This window comes from Trifolium pratense, linkage group LG1, assembly GCF_020283565.1.
Source record: "Trifolium pratense cultivar HEN17-A07 linkage group LG1, ARS_RC_1.1, whole genome shotgun sequence".
In the NCBI taxonomy this organism is placed as follows: Eukaryota; Viridiplantae; Streptophyta; class Magnoliopsida; order Fabales; family Fabaceae; genus Trifolium; species Trifolium pratense.
The window spans coordinates 31,661,577-31,681,842 of record NC_060059.1 but is presented as its reverse complement, the minus strand read 5'-3'; the positions used below and the strand labels follow the sequence as shown (position 1 = coordinate 31,681,842).

Here is a 20,266-nt window from a genome sequence, read left to right as displayed (position 1 = left end):
TACTTACTTTAAAGTATCTAAATCCTATAAATATTGTCAACAAATAAAAAAAGATGTTGATATTATTAAGGCTCAATTTCTTCACCCTGGTTCGAACTTACAGTTATATGTGTAAATTTGATGCGTGTTTATCAGTTTGTCTATTACAAATACATCTGCATATTACATGCATTGTTCCTGCCAACTGAGTTATATTGACGGGGATATACAAAAGTCAATTTATTCAAAAATAAATGGAAATATTATAACTTACTCCAAGAGGAGGGTTATATTCTATTTAAAGTATGTTTTGATAATCTTGATTTTCAAGTGCAACAAAAGAATAAGTCTCACCTTAACAATTATTATCAATCCATCTTAGCCATTAATTGGAATTAAAATCAAAGGTGAAGATTTGGAGTAAGTTATAAAACTTACTCTTGGAGTCAATATAACCCTCCTCATTAATTAATAGGGTCATGCTAAACAGTGCCCCTGGGGCACTAGTTAAGCATACTAAAAAATGAAACAAATGATAAAGTTAATGATGGGAGAGAATAACTTTTCACATCATTAAAACATTGAATGCACAATTTACGAGATAAAACTTCTATATTTATATCCTTAACTAGTGCCCGGGGCACTGTTTAGCATTTTTCTAATTAATAAAACAAAAAATATCTGTAATCACCCTATTTTTCTCTAAAACTGCTCTGCTAGGGTTTGGAGAAAATGGACTTCACGTTTACAGCCAATCTGCCGCCACCGGCAGAACAACGACTGCCACCGGAACCACCAGATAAAGGAGGAAGTGGTAACGGATCTAATATTGATAAGGTGCATGAAAAAAGAGAGATGATATCCTTTAGGGATAAAGTGTTAGGGAAACAAGCTGTTATCACAAGGGAACGTGTGGATCTATTAGCTAATAAGTTGGCTAAGGTTGAACTGGTAAAAGGAAATCGTTTAATGCCGATGCTCCACGTTGAAGGGAAAGTTATAGAAGAATTGAGTATACCATGGAAGGATGCTTTGGTGATTAAATTATTGGGAAAGAAGTTAGGATACAACACGATGAAGAATAAATTGGAAACTACATGGAAACTAGTAGGAGGCATAGAGTTGATGGATATTGGTAATGCTTTCTACATGGTGAAGTTTGATGGAGAAGATGACAAGAACAAGGTGATAAATGGGGGTCCTTGGATGATCTATGATCACTACTTGGCCGTTAGTCAGTGGTCTCCAACTTTCAACGCGGCTACTGCGACGATCGACAAGACGATGGTGTGGATCCGGGTTCCAAGCCTGAACCTTGTTTATTATGATGAAAGTTTACTTTGGGCCCTGGCATCAATGGTTGGCAATCCTGTAAAGGTTGACCTTCACACGCTGCGAGTAGAACGGGGAAGATTCGCTAGAATGTGCGTTGAAATTGATCTCACAAAGCCGGTAGTTGGTCGAGTAGGAGTCAACGGCGAATGGTATCAAGTTCAATATGAAGGGTTACACATCATATGCACTCAATGTGGATGTTATGGTCACCTTCTAAAAGACTGTGCACAGACAAAAAAGAAGCCAGTTACAGAGGTTGCGAAAACCGCCAATAGTCCCGCAACAGAAGGCACTCCGGTGACACCTCCACAAACTCAAATCGAGGCTAAAATTACGGAGGATAGCGCTTGGAATATGGTTCCCAACAGAGAGGAAGGAGATCCAGATTTTTTGCACGGTGATTGGATCAGAGTGGAGAGAAAGAAACGGGGAAATAAATTTAATGCTAGCAATAATAGTGGGATTCCGTTTCCTACCAACGTGCAAAATCACAGCAAGGAGCTAAACAAGCCTGTAATTGAACACAATAATGGAAATCATGTTAATACAAGTCAACGGTCTGAAGCTGGGCCCAATCAAAATTCAAAAAGGAAATTTAAAAAGAAGAGGCCTAGATATGACACCACTGGTACAAATAAAATTAGTCAGCATGTAACTTCCAAGGTAGATGTTTCTACATCAATGGGAGTATACAATGGTGGACATAATACAATAAATGCCAAGGTTACTCAAATTCCAAACCATATACAAATGGAAAAGAATGCTAGCCTAATTAAGAGTGGAATTCCAAACGTGGAAAATATTCATGGAGCTTCCACTAGTATTGCACAAAAGCATCACAAGGATTATGATATTGGGAATGGTAGTGTAAAACAAAACATTTCAAAATCCACACATGTTGACATGGCTTCAGCAACAATAGTGGGTGCTGCGCAAAATATGTCACCTGAGGAGATGAAGAGCAGTTTTGGTGCTGCGGAGGATACAAGCATGCATCTAAATTAATGGGTTTTATTGCTTTTAACTTAGTGTGTTTTATTTATTATTTTTTTATTTATCTTTTAATGATATTGATAAATTGGAATTGTAGAGGTGCTCAAGGAAAAAATTTCCGTCGAGCACTAAATAATTTCTGCAGGAAAAACAAAGTCGATATGGTAGCTTTGCAAGAGACTCGATGTAGTGGCAACACTGCCATTAACACCATAAGAAAGCTCGGTTTTAAAAACCATTTTCTTGCTGAAGCTAGGGGGTTCTCCGGCGGAATATGGCTTATGTGGAATAGAATGGATATTAAAGTCCATTTAATTAAAAATGATTTTCACTTTCTTCATGTGCAGGTGAATGAGCAAAATACGGAACCATGGTTGCTCACTGTGGTCTATGCTAGTCCTCGAGAACAGGAGAGGGAGGGTACTTGGCAACAACTACGAAATATGGCTGATACCACTACTGAGCCTTGGCTTATGATGGGTGATTTTAATGAGATAGCTAGTCCAGATGAAAAAAAAGGAGGCGCTCAGTTAGATATTAGTAAATGTCAAAAATTCAATTGTTGGATTAATGAGTGCAAATTGATGGAAGTTACTACTGCAGGTACCAAATTTACTTGGAGAGGGCCTAAGTGGAATGGGAGAGATAGAGTCTTCAAGAAGCTTGATCGAGTTCTCTGCAATGTCGAGTGGAGACTTAGATACCAAGAAGCGTTCGGCAGGGTCCTACCTCGTGTGCAGTCTGATCATCATCCCATTATGATTCTTACGGAGGGTGAATCTAATATTAGTAGGAATCGCCCTTTTCGTTTCGAGGCTGCGTGGACTACTCATGCTGATTTTCATCACTTCCTTAAAGATAAATGGAGACGAGACAATAACTTGGTGGAGCAACTTCATCAACTCACTCCCCTTCTGAAGGAATGGAATAAGGATACTTTCGGTAATATTTTTAGAAGAAAGAAAGAGTTACTTGCTAGATTGAATGGTATTCAGAATAGCTCCAGTTATGGTTATAGTACTTTTTTGGATTCACTTGAAAAAGAGCTTCAAGAGAAACTAGCCATTACTTTATACCAAGAGGAGTGCTTATGGTTTCAAAAATCTAGAGGTAAGTGGATCTCAGATGGTGACCGTAATACCAAGTATTATCACTCGAAAACCATTATCCGAAGAAGAAAGAATAAAATTATTTCCTTGCGTAACGAGGCGGGAGATTGGGTGGAAGATTCTGAGACACTTAAAGATATGGTGCGGAATTTCTATATTGACTTATACAAAGAAGAGCAACCAATCAGGGAACCATTGGTTTCTTCGTCTACTTATCCTATGAATCTTGAGGCGAATCAGATTAGGTTGAGTGCTCTGGTTAGTTTTTCAGAGTGCAAACGCGCTTTGTTTGATATGGGACCCCACAAGGCGCCGGGTGAAGATGGCTATCCAGCCATGTTCTTCCAACAATGTTGGGATACGATAGCAAATTCTCTCTATCAGTATGTGAACCAGGTTTGGTCTAACCCTTCTCTTATATCTTTTATTAATAATACTCTTATTGTGATGATCCCCAAAGTTGATAAGCCGGAGTCTGTCTCTCAATTTCGTCCGATTGCCCTATGTAATGTGACTTATAAAATTATTACTAAGGTTATTGTTAACAGACTCAAGCCTTTGCTGGATGACATTATTTCCCCTTATCAATCTAGCTTTATTCCAGGACGTACCATTCACCACAACATCATTGTGGCTCAAGAGATGGTACACTCCATGGCTAAGATGAAAGGTAAACGAATGTTCATGTCTATAAAAATTGATCTAGAAAAAGCTTATGATCGTCTCAATTGGAACTTTATTGAAAATTGTATGACAGAGTGTAAGTTTCCCTCTAAACTTATTAGCATAATTCATTATTGCATTACCTCTCCCTCCTTTAGAATTTTGTGGAATGGGGACAAGACGGATAATTTCTCTCCTACGAGAGGCATTCGTCAAGGAGACCCATTATCACCATATTTATTTGTTATTTGTATGGAACGACTCTCCCATATTATTGCTGATCAAGTGGAGGCTAACTACTGGAAGCCAATGCGAGCAGGTAAATCTGGCCCTCAAATTTCACACCTCCTTTTTGCTGACGATCTTCTTCTTTTTGCAGAGGCTTCGATTGAACAAGCTCATTGTGTGATGCATTGCCTTGACCAGTTTTGCCAAGCGTCAGGCCAGAGGATTAATAATCAAAAGACTCAAATATTTTTCTCCAAAAATGTTGACCAACAGCTCAAAGGTGACATCTTGCAGCATACAGGATTCACACAAGTTGATAGTCTTGGCAAGTATTTGGGGGCTAATATTGCTCCCGGGAGAACAACAAGAGGGAAGTTTGAACATGTTATAAGCAAGATGCAAAACAGGTTAAGTGGGTGGAAACATCAATGTCTGAGTTTTGCTGGTAGACTTACTCTGACAAAATCTGTGTTGAGCTCTATACCGTACTATCATATGCAATATGCTAAGATCCCTAAAACTCTTTGTGATGAGATGGAGAAAATTCAGAGAGGTTTTTTGTGGGGAGACACTGAACAGAAGCGTAGACCTCATCTGATTAGTTGGGATGTTTGTTGCTTGCCAAAGAAAGCTGGAGGACTCGGAATTAAAAGTCCTCATCAAATGAATGATGCCTTCCTTATGAAAATTCTTTGGAACATGATCAACAAACCTGATAACCTTTGGTGTAAGGTCCTTTACAATAAGTATGGTAGGAAGAAGGATCTCCGACAAGCTATTAGTTCTCAACCATACGACTCCCCTCTATGGAAATCCCTTGCTTGCATTTGGGACCAGTTCCAGAACCATACTGTGTGGCAACTAGGAGATGGGAAAAATATAAATTTTTGGTTGGACAAATGGGCTCCTTGTGGTTCATCGCTGATGTTGAATGCTACCCAACAGTTTGTTGACACAACTCTCACTGTCAAAGATGTCGTGACGATTAATGGTCATTGGAATATTGACTTCATAAAGGCACATCTACCCCCTGACAAGGCTAATCAGGTGTTGGCCATTCCTGCACCCATGGAAGCTGATGGTCCTGACTCTCTTGGATGGAAAGGAACTAGTACTCGCCACTTCACAGTTCAAAGCGCCTATGAACTTCAGTGTCAAAATTTAAACCATATTGAAGGGGATTGGCAAAAGATATGGGACTGGAAGGGTCCCCACAAACTCCAAAATTTCATGTGGATAGCGGCACATGAACGTCTCCTAACTAACTATCGCCGAAGCAGATGGGGGATTGGAGTTTCACCCATTTGCCCTAGTTGTGGGAATGGTGACGAAACACTTTTACATGTTTTGCGAGATTGTGTTTACGCAACCCAGGTATGGATCAAGTTAGTTGCCTCAATTCATATTACTAATTTCTTTTCTTTGAATTGCAGGGACTGGATCTTCAAGAACCTCGCCAATCAAGTGTATGGAACACGCAAAGAGGAGTGGCGATCTATATTCATGGTGACCTGTTGGAATCTCTGGACGTGGAGGAACAAATCTATTTTTGAGGAAGACTTTCATCGGCCTACTGATCCTATTCGGGTCATTCTTGATTTGGTTCAAGCTATTGATAGGGGCGGACATCTTCACCTAATAAGAGGGTCGAGACGTATTGACACTATCTACATTGGCTGGAAGAGACCACAAGGAGGTTGGGTTAAACTTAATTGTGATGGAGCCTATAAGGAGTCCTTGGATCTTGCAGGATGTGGGGGCCTTATTCGAGACTGCGACGGTCAATGGCGAACAGGTTATACTCGAAAGATCGGAACATGTGATGCTCTTCATGCTGAGATGTGGGGAATGTATGAGGGGTTAAAGATAGCTAGACGCCAAGGTTTTTCACATATAATTGTGGAAAGTGACTCTAAATTGCTAGTGGACATGGTTACAAATAATTGCCAGATTAATGGTGCTACTCCCGTTCTGATTCGTCGAATCCGAGATCTTATTAATCTTTCTTGGCATGTTCAGGTTAACCATACCTTGCGAGAAGGCAACAGATGTGCTGATTGGTTAGCTTCATATAGTCTAACAAATGATTCATTTTTTCCCATTGTTTTAGAGGCCCCACCGAGGGAGCTGCAGAGTATCTTGTTTGATGACATTTCAGGGACTTGCATGCCTAGAAATGTTCGTCTAATTTCGTAGTTTTTTTTCTTTCTTTTTTTGGGCTTGTTGCCCTCTTTATGTACCAAAAAAAAAAAAAAAAAACAAAAAATATCTGTAGGTTGCTTTGATTAGCAACCGTACGATTACCCTATCGATCATCATCTCATCATCTATTCAATCTCTCCCAAGTTACAGGGAACCGACTATAATAGTTGCTTGCTTCAACATCCATTGATCACACCACTATGATAATCTATTCTAAATAACCAAACTTAAACCGCACTATTACCTATGAATTCATCAGTAATTCGAACACTCTCCAACACAAAACAACATTACCAAAAACAAATAACCTCATCACAATACCAACTCCAACAACTACTCTCTAATTGCACCAACCTAACTCACCTTCAACAAACCCATTCCTTCATGCTCAAAACATCACTCGACCAAAACGACATCAACCTCTCCCGTTTCATTCACAAATCCGCTTCACTCAATTTCCCAAACTACTCTTACTCTATTTTCACTTCCAATCACAACCGTCCATTACCCATCTTTGTCTACAACAACGTTATTTGGGCTCTTTCTTCATCTAACCCTACACGTGCCGTCTCGTTATTCAATGTTGTTCGTAGTTTTGAATTGTCGTTTGATTCTTATTCTTTGCCTTATGTTATGAAAGCTATTGTTTCATTAAACGACGTTGTTTTGGGAAAACAGGTTCATTGTGTTGGTATTGTTACTGGTTTGGATTGTTATTTATCTGTTGTTAGTTCGATTATTCAAATGTATTCTTGTTGTTGTAATGATGTTGTTTCTGCTCGGAAGATGTTTGATGATGATGGGTTTGGAAAAAATGGGTCTGTTTGGAATGCTATGATCGCTGCTTATGCTAAAGTTGGTGATGTTTGTAATGCACGGAAGTTGTTTGATTCTATGCCTCAAATGGATAAGGATGTTATTTCATGGACTACTCTTATTTCGGGTTACACGCAGGTAATTTTGGAATGTAACAGGAATTGTTTTGTTCTATTGGGACATTAGTAAATTGGAAATGGAATCCGGGTCGTTGGAATATTCTGCATTCATGCGATTTGTGCATTGGTGATTGTTGGATGTAGATATCAACATTTTTTGAAATAATGAACTTGGAACTTTTCCTATTTGATCTTGATCCGACAACCACTGATGTGTTGATTGATTGCATGAATGTTTTGTCGACTAAAGGGACTTAGAGTCCCAACAAAATTTTCGGACTTGGATTCTTCATGGTCAAGAAAAGCAAGCAGTCGTGCGATGAAGGAGTCTTGGCTGTTAGATGAATATAAGAGGACTCTAAATCATCAAATTGGCTTTAAAAAACATTTTGGAATATGAAATATCTGATTTTCATGTGACGGTCAAAATCTACAAATGTGTGAGTACATGACTAGAGAGAATCAAAATCTTGAATTGTCTTAAACTAATGTGTGTTGAAGAGTTTAATTGATTTACACTGTCAGTGTAAATTAGTTTTATGTTGATATCAAACTATTTTCATGTCATTCAATTAATTCAAAAATACAGTTACAAAAGCGAGGTGATGTGGTAAAATAGTGAATTTTTATTGGATGTCGGTGTAATTTACACAATATATATTCAGTTTTGCACTTTTCTAATATGTTTACCAAATGTCTTTGCAGACTCATAATCCCAATGAAGCTATTAAGCTCTTCCGTAGAATGCAGCTAGAGAATGTGAAACCAGATGAAATTGCAATTTTGGCTGTACTATCTGCCTGTGCTGATTTGGGTGCTCTTCACTTGGGAGAGTGGATTCACAACTACATTGAAAAGCACAAGTTGAACAAGATTGTTCCTATTTACAACTCACTCATAGACATGTATGCCAAATCCGGCAACATACACAAAGCACTACAATTATTTGAGAATATGAAGCATAAAACAATTATAACATGGACAACAATGATCACCGGGCTTGCTTTACACGGTCTAGGAAAGGAAGCCATTCATATATTTTCCTGCATGGAGAAAGAGGGTCGAGTGAAGCCCACTGAAGTCACCTTTATCGCCGTCCTTTCTGCTTGTAGCCATGTTGGATTGGTAGAACTAGGCCGCGATTATTTCACGTCTATGAGGTCTAGATATGGAATTGAACCTAAGATTGAGCATTATGGTTGCATGATTGATTTGCTTGGACGTGCTGGCCATCTTCAAGAAGCGAAAGAACTGGTTTTGAGGATGCCCTTTGAACCAAATGCAGCTATATGGGGATCACTGCTTGCTGCCTCAACTAGATGTGGTGATGCTGAGCTAGCAGAGGAAGCTTTGCGCCATCTCACGGTGTTGGAGCCTGGCCATAGCGGAAATTATTCACTCTTGTCCAATACCTATGCTTCACTCGGTAGATGGAGTGAATCTCGGGAGGCAAGAAAGGTTATGCGGGATGCAGGTGTCGAAAAGATGCCGGGTGTCAGTTTTATTGAGGTGAACAGTAGAGTATTTGAATTCATTGCTGGAGACAAATCAAGCATTTACTTTGTTGACATATTTGATATCTTGCATAACTTAGATTTGCAAATAAAAATACAGACCCATTAGATATTTATGGGAGTTGATTTCCTTGCTGCTGGATTCCAATTTGTGTGACTGTAAATTCCTGACTAGAGGTTTTTAATACCATCTTGTCCCGTACATATCCCAGCTCTTTTTAAGAAGATAGGTTTGTTGATTTCTTAAATATACCTGAATATATACATCTCTCCATTCTAATACCGGAATTTCCTTAATTGTATGTATCATATATTTATGGTTTTCTATCATCACACCAAAAAAAAAAAAATCTGCTAAGGGCAGAGACTGTTAAGCCAAATTATAAAAGAACACGGCGATTAAAGAAAGAAAAATGCTAGATATCGCGAGAGTATATTTCACGAATCATAGCGAATGACGTCTCACCTAACAATTTTAAACATAATAAAAAAAACTTGAAGTTTCAAAATAACATTATAGTATCTTACAATTTTAAATATTAAAAAAAAAAACAACTTGAATTTCCATAACATCACAATACCGACAAAAGTTGTTTATCTAAAATTACATTACAACACCAAAATAACATCACAGCACAAAAAATAAAAACAACTTGAAGTTCAATTAATTTGTTCGACTGACTTGGTAATTGGACTATGTATATTGGAATATAAATATATAATAGTAACTTAATGCGGTTTTTGCGGTACCGCAATTTTTACGGTTTGCGGTTTTTGCGATTTGCGGTTTAGTAAGAAAGTCATCCAAATACATCCAAATCAAATGCGGTTTTTGTGGTTTGGTTTGGTTCGGTTTGCGGTTTTACTTTTAGATTTTTTCGGATACGATCACCCCTACTACTGGTGAATGAAACATCATAGCAGGTGAACCGCATCAGTGAAGCCATCAGATCAATCCAATGGCTCATATATTAATTGGATTAAATAATGTTTCATATATGATTAAATGATCACATCTATGTTATTTACATTGATTTTTCATATATGAGATGCCTTACGATGGCTCACGTCAATGAATGTTAGATGCGATCATTTCACACATGTTATTTGGCGGTGATGCACATAATATATATTTGCCTCAAAATATAACATGAGATTAATTCAGAAATATAATGAATTTTATGTTTTTTATATTATTTCTCGATAATTTAGAGGTATTTATGCAACCATCGAATAAAACAAGTCATATGAATGTAAGGTAAAATTTGATTAAAAACTAGTTATAAATATTACATATAAATCTACTTATATAATTTATTCTTATTGTTTGTTGGGTAAATGTCCTAAATTTATTGATCCGTATATGAGTCATTGGATTGATCTAAGGCTTCATTTATGCAGTTCAGCTGCTGTGATGCTTCATTCACCATTAGTTTCTCATAACCATTCATCTTATATTGACAATCCATGTGATGTGACTCTACATCATTCACCAATAGTATCTCATAACCATTCATCTTATATTGGCAACACATGTGATGTGACTTTACGGTCTACTAATCATGCAGTTTCACATGGTAATAATTTAGGTTGTTGATTTGAGATTGGACAGTCTAAATTACTTACACGAAATTATCTCAATGGTCTATTTAGATCGGACGATTGAGAACTGTAATTGTGTGCCGCAGTTACATTAGAAAATCCAATTCCGATTATATGTTCGATAAATCCCAAGTCTTGAAACCGAGTGAGAATTTAAGGGTACAATTTCAAACATCATATCTTTGGTTAGACATTGATTACAATGACACTTAAATTTCTATAAGGATCAATGATTATGTCGTGTATCCCTAAAATTACCATATATACTTAATGCACCGTTCACAAATCTTTTAAACATTGAATCATGAAAATACTCTTCTAAATAATTTTATGTAAACCCATTAAGTATCTATGGTAATTTCAGGGACTTGTTAGGAGTTTTTATTTTTGTTGTATCCAATGTTTAAGCATTCATTGCTTGACTAATTGCTATCACCTCCTTAACACTGTTTCCACTTCAGTAAAACGCAAAGCAGGATGCATGGACAAGTAATTGGAACATGATGATCTTTGTTGCAGCCATTCCGAGGATGAGATTAATTGCTATCAAAGAATGAGACTCCACATGAATATGTTTTTGCATGAAACTGATCCCATTTTAGCAGCGAAAGAAGCAAGGATCGAAACCACCATGATAGTTCCGTAACACTCTTGTCCTTCGCAGCCTGTTACACCTGTCGACGTACTCAATAATGATTTCTTTAATGTATATCTTCATGCATGTATAGACTCACATAAAAATAGGAATAAAAACAAAAAACAATAAAAAATTATAGAAAATTTAGTCTATAAAAAAAGTTATAGAAAAATAAAATGAATAGGAACATCTATTACTGAGCTACTAAATATATATTAAAAGTAATTATAAGATTTTAACAGAAATATATGATTTAAACATTTACTGCTAATCTACCCAATGTTAAAATGTAAGATTTTAAAATCTAGGTTTAATTGCATATTTGGTCCTTATGTTTATTTTAGGTTTTAATTTGGTCACTTGTGTTTAAAAAGTTTCAAGTTGGTCCTTTTAGCAAAAAAATTATTTAAATCGTCTACGTGACTAATGTATTTGCGTAGGCGGACAACTTAGGAGCGTACTATGTGAAAGTTTTAGAAGAAATTAACTCAAAATTTAACAAAAAAATTAGAAAAAATTAGCTCAAAATTTAGCGAAAAGGACGAGCTTATGTTGACATCAATAACATAAGGGACCAACTTGAAACTTTTTAAACATAAGTGACCAAATTAAAACCTAAAATAAACATAAGAGACTAAATATGCAATTAAACTTAAAATCTACAACCAAGCTACCAATTGCCAGTATTATTTTTATTTGGTTACCTTAAAATGGGTTAATCGAAAAATGAAAGAAATATTATTTTCTTGAAAGAAAGTGATATTGCAATGACTCTATTTAACACCATTTTTGGTCCATGTATGCATTGTTTCTATCATTTAGGTAAACTCATTATCATATTTTAGTAACATAACAATCTTAGTGGAATTAGATGTTGAACTCACAAAAAAGTGTAATTAGCTTGTTCAACTTTTCTTCTTCTTGAATAATAAAAAATTTATCCCGAAAATATATGATAAAATAATTATTATTTTTCTTAAAATTAAATAATTACTCTTAAATTCATCATAAAACCTTATTATTCAATACTCTAGTAGCTTAGTTTATTAATTTTTGAATGTTACACACCTAATTCATACCTAATTTTTTATTTTTTAATGACAAATATATTATACAGTATTATATATAAATATAAAAACGAAAAGAAAAAAAGGTAAAGACAAAATTCAGTAAAAGAAAGACAAATATATTACATTATTTAACCTATTTATTATACGAGTCATTTGATTGATCTGAAGGATTCATTGATGCGGTTTAGCTGCTGTGATGTTTCATTCACCATTAATATCTCATAAACCAATCATCTTATATTGGCAACCCATGTGAAGTGACTTTACATGTACAGTCCACTATTCATGCTGTTTCACGAGGTAATTTGGATTGTTGATTTGAGATTGGGCTGTCTAAATCACTTACATAAAATTATCTCAATGATCTATTTAGATCGGACTTCGAAAATTGTAACTGTGTGACGCAATTACATTAGAAAATCCAATTCCGACTATATGTTCAGGTTCACATTCATAATTCATAATTTTTTAAAACTAAGGGGTATATTTGATTGAGATTTCAATGGATTTTAAGAGACTTTTTATGATAAAATAATCTTGTGATATCCAATTAAAACAAATATGAATTTTTTTTAATGGCAACGAAATCCGCCGGCAATGAATTGAGATTTCTTATGATTTATAAAATGCCTCTTGGTATTAAAAAGTCTATGAATTTGAATGGATTCTTTCAAAGAGTGGATTTTGTGAGAGTTTTTTAGTTAAAAATACACATACTGCACTCATCCAACCATCTCACTCAAACCCTCAAGATTTTGCCTACCTTCCAAAGTCTTTTTTCCTTCAGTGAGTTCTTTTTTTTCCACCAAAACTTTCTATTGTTCACATATAGTACTATGTCGTCGGTCATAGGGCCGAGCTATAGGCAACCCAAGACCTAGCTATGTGTGATAAGAGATAATGAGATCCTGAATCAGAGAATTATAGACAACATAATGATCATCTAAATGAAAAGACGCATCTGCTACGTAATTAAAGTTAGTTTGCAATGTGAAAGATTTTTGGAACAGTAGACGGTAGTCCATGCATCTTATGTATGCGAGAAAAATTATAGAGTTTGAGACCCGCGTCTCAAAATTATCGCACGGTGTTAAGCTGAAAAATTAAGATGTAGCAATGTTGACAATTACTATTTGTGTAGGAATCAATGTTCTAAGAAAAGGACATATCCATAAAAGTTATTGTCATCATATAAATGCGTAGGAATCAATGTTATTAGAGAAGGACATATACGGGGGTTGAAGTAGATGTGTTGGTTTTGGTGCCGCCGGTGAGGTTGTTGCTGTGTGTGACTAGTTTTTCTCGATACGGGATTCTCTGACCGCTTACAAATCTGATGAGATTTGCAGGACTCGTTTTTGAGTCTCTGAGAGTTTCCAAATCTTCTGAGATTTGCAGATTTCTTTGTATCTAGTCGACCTTTTTCGCATCGGTGTTGACTGCGAGCTGGGGATTTAACTGCCTAAGTTTTCATTCTATCGTTGCCCCATTAATTTTTGTCTCGCTAAGCTGCTTTTTTTATTCTGATGGGTCGATCACTTTTGATTCGAGATCGAGAGATAGAGTCTTATGGCATCTTTTTGGGTCGGGTTGATGGTCCTCTTTGGTGGTCTGGTCCTTTTTTAGTATAATGTGCAAATACAATCCTTGAATTGTGTGCGTTGATTTTAAAACTTCCCCTTCACTAGTTTTGGAAAACGCAATGCTGCAGGGTCTTTTTATAATTAATAAAAGTTTCATTGCTAAAATTGAAAACAAATTGTCATCTTAATGACATTGAAATTGGATATTTCTCAACCACTCTTTTCGTGACAGCTAGGATGGGCTGATCAGCCCAATTTTTATGGATGGGCAACTAAGTTGTCACCCAAAATTTGTGTTTGAATAAGATACTTCATTCCTTAAGAAAAGTGTTATGCAAACACATTTATTTGACAAAAAATACAACTAATATACTTTTTTGATTTTTTTAATATTTTTTGCATAAATCGTTTTGTGTGTTTGTGAGTAGAAAGAGAGTTATATTAATTTTGTGTCTCAAAATTTGTGTTTGAATAAGACATCTCTTTCCTTAAGGGAAAATGTTATGTAAACACATTTATTTGACAAAAATACAACAAATATACTTTTTTAATTTTTTTAATATTTTTTGCATACATCATTTTACGTGCTTGTGAGTAGAAAGAGAGTTATGTTAATTTTGTGTCTCAATTTGTGTTTGAATAAGACACCTCTTTCCTTAAAGAAAATGTTATGTAAACACATTTATTTGACAAAAATACAACAAATGTACTTTTTTAATTTTTTTAATATTTTTTTCATACCTCGTTTTGCGTGCTTGTGAGTAGAAAGAGAGTTATGTTAATTTTGTGTCTCAAAATTTGTGTTTGAATAAGACACTTCTTTCCTTAATTGTATGTATCATGCATGTATTTATGGTTTTTTATCATCACACCAAAAAATATATATATATCTGCTAAGGGGGAGACTGATAGGCCAAACTATAAAAGAATACGACGATCAAAGAAAGAAAATTGCTAGTTGTCGTGAGAGTATATTTCACGAATCATAGCGAATGACGTCTCACCTAACAATTTTAAACATAAAAAAAACTTGAAGTTTCAAAATAACATTATAATATCTTACAATTTTAAATATTAAAAAAAAACAACTTGAATTTCCATAACATCACAATACCAATAAGAGTTGTTTATCTAAAATTACATTACAACACCAAAATAACACCACAACACAAAAATAAAAACAACTTGAAGTTCAATTAATTTGGTCGACTGACTTGGTAATTGGGCTATGTATATTGGAATATAAATATATAATAGTAACTTAATGCAATTTTTGTGGTACCGCCGTTTTTACGGTTTGCAGTTTTTGCGATTTGTGGTTTAGTAAGAAAGTCATTCAAATACATCCAAACCAAATGCGGTTTTTGCGGTTTGATTCGGTTTGCGGTTTTACTTTTAGATTTTTTCGGATACGGTCACCACTACTTCTGGTGATCATGAAACATCATAGCAGGTGAACCGCATCAGTGAAGCCATCAGATCAATCCAACGGCTCATATATTAATTGGATTAAATAATGTTTCATATATGATTAAATGATCACATCTATCTATGTTATTTACATTGATGTTTCATATATGAGATGCCTTAGGATGGCTCACATCAATGAATGTTAGATGTGATCATTTCAAACATATTATTTGGCGGTGATGCACATAATATATATCTGCCTCAAAATATAAGAAACTTTGGCACATGAGATTAATTAATAAATATAATGAATTTTATGTTTTTTATATTATTTCTCGATAATTTAAAGGTATTTATGCAACCATAGAATAAAACACGTCATAGAATGTGAGGTAAATTTGATTAAAAGCTAGTTATAAATATTACATATAAATCTACTTATATAATTTATTCTTATTGTTTGTTGGGTAAATGTCCTAAATTTATTGATCCGTATATGAGTCATTGGATTGGTCTAAGGCTTCATTGATGCGGTTCAGCTGCTGTGATGCTTCATTCACCATTAGTATCTCATAACCATTCATCTTATATTGGCAACACATGTGATGTGACTTTACAGTCTACTAATCATGCAGTTTCACGCGGTAATAATTTAGGTTGTTGATTTGAGATCGAACAGTCTAAATTACTTACACGAAATTATCTCAATGGTCTATTTAGATCGGACGATTGAGAACTGTAATTGTGTGCCATAGTTACATTAGAAAATCCAATTCCGATTATATGTTCGATAAATCCCAAGTCTTGAAACCGTGTGAGAATTTAAGGGTAGAATTTCAAACATCATATCTTTTGCTTAGACATTGATTACAATGACACTTAAATTTCTATAAGGATCAATGATTAGGTAGTGTATCCCTAAAATTACCATATATACTTAATACACCATTCATAAATCTTTTAAACATTGAATCTTGAAAACACTCTTCTTTCTTCCTGCATAAATGTAAACTCATGCAATAAATAATTTTATGTAAATGTAAACCCATTAAGTATCTATGGTAATTTCAGGGACTTGTTAGGAGTTTTTTTTTGTTGTGTCCAATGTTTAAACATTCATTGCTTGACTAAATGTTATCACCTCCATATATAACACTGTTTCCAAATCACTTCAGTAAAACGCAAAGCAGCATGCATGCACAAGTAATTGGAACACATGATGATCTTTGTTGCAGCCATTCCGAGGATGAGATTAATTGCTATCAAAGAATGAGACTCCACATGAATATGTTTTTGCATGAAACTGGTCCCATTTTAGCAACGAAAGAAGCAAGGATCGAAACCACCATGATAGTTCTGTAACACTCCTGTCCTCCGCAGCCTGTTACACCTGTCGATGTACTCAATAATGATTTCTTTAATATATATCTTCAAGCATGTATATTCTCACATAAAAATAGGAAAAACAAACAAAAAATTATAGAAAGTTTAGTCTATAAAAAAATTATAGAAAAATAAAATAAATAGGAACATCTACTATTAAGCTACTAAATATATATTAAAAGTAATTATAAGATTTTAACTGAAATATATGATTTTAACATTTACCGCTAATCTACCCAATGTTAAAATGTAAGATTTTAAAATCTAGGTTTAATTGCATATTTGGTCCTTATATTTATTTTAGGTTTCAATTTGGTCACTTATGTTTAAAAAGTTTCAAGTTGATCCTTTTAGCAAAAAAATTATTTAAATCATCTATGTGACTAATGTATTTGCATAGGCGGACAACTTAGGAGTGTACTATGTGAAAGTTTGGAAGAAATTAACTCAAAATTTAACAAAAGATTAGAAAAAATTAGCTCAAAATTTAGCGAAAAGGACCAGCTTATGTTGACATCGATAACATAAGGGACCAACTTGAAACTTTTTAAACATAAGTGACCAAATTAAAACCTAAAATAAACATAAGAGACTAAATATGCAATTAAGCTTAAAATCTACTACCAAGCTACCAATTGCCGGTATTATTTTTATTTGGTTACCTTAAAATGGGTTAATCGAAGAATGAAAGAAATATTATTTTCTTGAAAGAAAGTGATATTGCAATGACTCTATTTAACACCATTTTTGGTCCATGTATGCATTGTTTCTATCATTTAGGTAAACTCATTATCATATTTTAGTAACATAACAATCTTAGTGGAATTAGATGTTGAACTCACAAAAAAGTGTAATTAGCTTGTTCAACTTTTCTTCTTCTTGAATAATAAAAAATTTATCCCGACAATATATGATAAAATTATTATTATTTTTCTTAAAATTAAATAATTACTCTTAAATTCATCATAAAACCTTATTATTCAATACTCTAGTAGCTTAGTTTATTAATTTTTGAATGTTACACACCTAATTCATACCTAATTTTTTATTTTTTAATGACAAATATATTATACAGTATTATATATAAATATAAAAACGAAAAGAAAAAAAGGTAAAGACAAAATTCAGTAAAAGAAAGACAAATATATTACATTATTTAACCTATTTATTATACGAGTCATTTGATTGATCTGAAGGATTCATTGATGCGGTTCAGCTGCTGTGATGTTTCATTCACCATTAATATCTCATAAACCATTCATCTTATATTGGCAACCCATGTGAAGTGACTTTACATATACAGTCCACTATTCATGCTGTTTCACGAGGTAATTTGGATTGTTGATTTGAGATTGGGCTGTCTAAATCACTTACATAAAATTATCTCAATGATCTATTTAGATCGGACTTCGAAAATTGTAACTGTGTGACGCAATTACATTAGAAAATCCAATTCCGACTATATGTTCAGGTTCACATTCACAATGCATAATTTTTTAAAACTAAGGGGTATATTTGATTGAGATTTCAATGGATTTTAAGAGACTTTTTATGATAAAATAATCTTGTGATATCCAATTAAAACAAATATGAATTTTTTTTAATGGCAACGAAATCCGCCGGCAATGAATTGAGATTTCTTATGATTTATAAAATGCCTCTTGGTTAAAAAGTCTATGAATTTGAATGGATTCTTTCAAAGAGTGGATTTTGTGAGACTTTTTAGTTAAAAATACACATACTGCACTCATCCAACCATCTCACTCAAACCCTCAAGATTTTGCCTACCTTCCAAAGTCTTTTTTCCTTCAGTGAGTTCTTTTTTTTCCACCAAAACTTTCTATTGTTCACATATAGTACTATGTCGTCGGTCATAGGGCCGAGCTATAGGCAACCCAAGACCTAGCTATATGTGATAAGAGATAATGAGATCCTGAATCAGAGAATTATAGACAACATAATGATCATCTAAATGAAAAGACGCATCTGCTACGTAATTAAAGTTAGTTTGCAATGTGAAAGATTTTTGGAACAGTAGACGGTAGTCCATGCATCTTACGTATGCGAGAAAAATTATAGAGTTTGAGACCCGCGTCTCAAAATTATCGTGCGGTGTTAAGCTGAAAAATTAAGGTGTAGCAATGTTGACAATTACTATTTGTGTAGGAATCAATGTTCTAAGAAAAGGACATATCCATAAAAGTTATTGTCATCATATAAATGCGTAGGAATCAATGTTATTAGAGGAGGACATATACGGGGGTTGAAGTAGATGTGTTGGTTTTGGTGCCGCCGGTGAGGTTGTTGTTCTGTGTGACTAGTTTTTCTCGATACGGGATTCTCTGACCGCTTACAAATCTGATGAGATTTGCAGGACTCGTTTTTGAGTCTCTGAGAGTTTCCAAATCTTCTGAGATTTGCAGATTTCTTTGTATCTAGTCGACCTTTTTCGCATCGGTGTTGACTGCGAGCTGGGGATTTAACTGCCTAAGTTTTCATTCTACCGTTGCCCCATTAATTTTTGTCTCGCTAAGCTGCTTTTTTTATTCTGATGGGTCGATCACTTTTGATTCGAGATCGAGAGTTAGAGTCTTATGGCATCTTTTTGGGTCGGGTTGATGGTCCTCTTTGGTGGTCTGGTCCTTTTTTAGTATAATGTGCAAATACAAACCTTGAATTGTGTGCGTTGATTTTAAAACTTCCCCTTCACTAGTTTTGGAAAACGCAATGCTGCAGGGTCTTTTTATAATTAATAAAAGTTTCATTGCTAAAATTGAAAACAAATTGTCATCTTAATGACATTGAAATTGGATATTTCTCAACCACTCTTTTCGTGACAGCTAGGATGGGCTGATCAGCCCAATTTTTATGGATGGGCAACTAAGTTGTCTCCCAAAATTTGTGTTTGAATAAGATACTTCATTCCTTAAGAAAAATGTTATTCAAACACATTTATTTGACAAAAAATACAACTAATATACTTTTTTGATTTTTTTAATATTTTTTGCATAAATCGTTTTGCGTGTTTGTGAGTAGAAAGAGAGTTATATTAATTTTGTGTCTCAAAATTTGTGTTTGAATAAGACATCTCTTTCCTTAAGGGAAAATGTTATGTAAACACATTTATTTGACAAAAATACAACAAATATACTTTTTTAATTTTTTTAATATTTTTTGCATACATCGTTTTACGTGCTTGTGAGTAGAAAGAGAGTTATGTTAATTTTGTGTCTCAATTTGTGTTTGAATAAGACACCTCTTTCCTTAAAGAAAAGGTTATGTAAACACATTTATTTGACAAAAATACAACAAATGTACTTTTTTAATTTTTTTAATATTTTTTACATACCTCGTTTTGCGTGCTTGTGAGTAGAAAGAGAGTTATGTTAATTTTGTGTCTCAAAATTTGTGTTTGAATAAGACACTTCTTTCCTTAATTGTATGTATCATGCATGTATTTATGGTTTTTTATCATCACACCAAAAAATATATATATATATATCTGCTAAGGGGGAGACTGATAGGCCAAACTATAAAAGAATACGACGATCAAAGAAAGAAAAATGCTAGATGTCGTGAGAGTATATTTCACGAATCATAGCGGATGACGTCTCACCTAACAA

At 34.4% G+C, this 20,266-nt stretch overlaps 2 protein-coding genes across 2 annotated transcripts; both read left to right on the top strand.

The window, feature by feature from the left end:
* The first annotated feature begins 711 nt into the window (after positions 1 to 711).
* Positions 712 to 2,319, top strand: LOC123892394. The gene has a single exon (XM_045942181.1). It carries the CDS (start codon positions 712 to 714, stop codon positions 2,317 to 2,319), a length of 1,608 nt encoding a protein of 535 aa, XP_045798137.1.
* A 4,350-nt stretch (positions 2,320 to 6,669) lies between these two features.
* Positions 6,670 to 9,208, top strand: LOC123894874 (pentatricopeptide repeat-containing protein At5g56310-like). Its single transcript, XM_045945006.1, has 2 exons — positions 6,670 to 7,463; positions 8,150 to 9,208. The coding sequence occupies exons 1-2, from the start codon at positions 6,756 to 6,758 to the stop codon at positions 9,065 to 9,067; spliced, it is 1,626 nt and encodes a 541-aa protein (XP_045800962.1). The 5' UTR covers positions 6,670 to 6,755; the 3' UTR covers positions 9,068 to 9,208.
* Positions 9,209 to 20,266: the final 11,058 nt, after the last annotated feature.

Coding starts and splice junctions, on each gene's coding strand:
- LOC123892394 (XM_045942181.1), top strand. CDS start 712: ATGGACTTCACGTTTACAGCCAATCTGCCGCCACCGGCAGAACAACGA.
- LOC123894874 (XM_045945006.1), top strand. CDS start 6,756: ATGAATTCATCAGTAATTCGAACACTCTCCAACACAAAACAACATTAC. Junction 7,464..8,149: donor TTATTTCGGGTTACACGCAG/GTAATTTTGGAA, acceptor ATGTCTTTGCAG/ACTCATAATCCCAATGAAGC.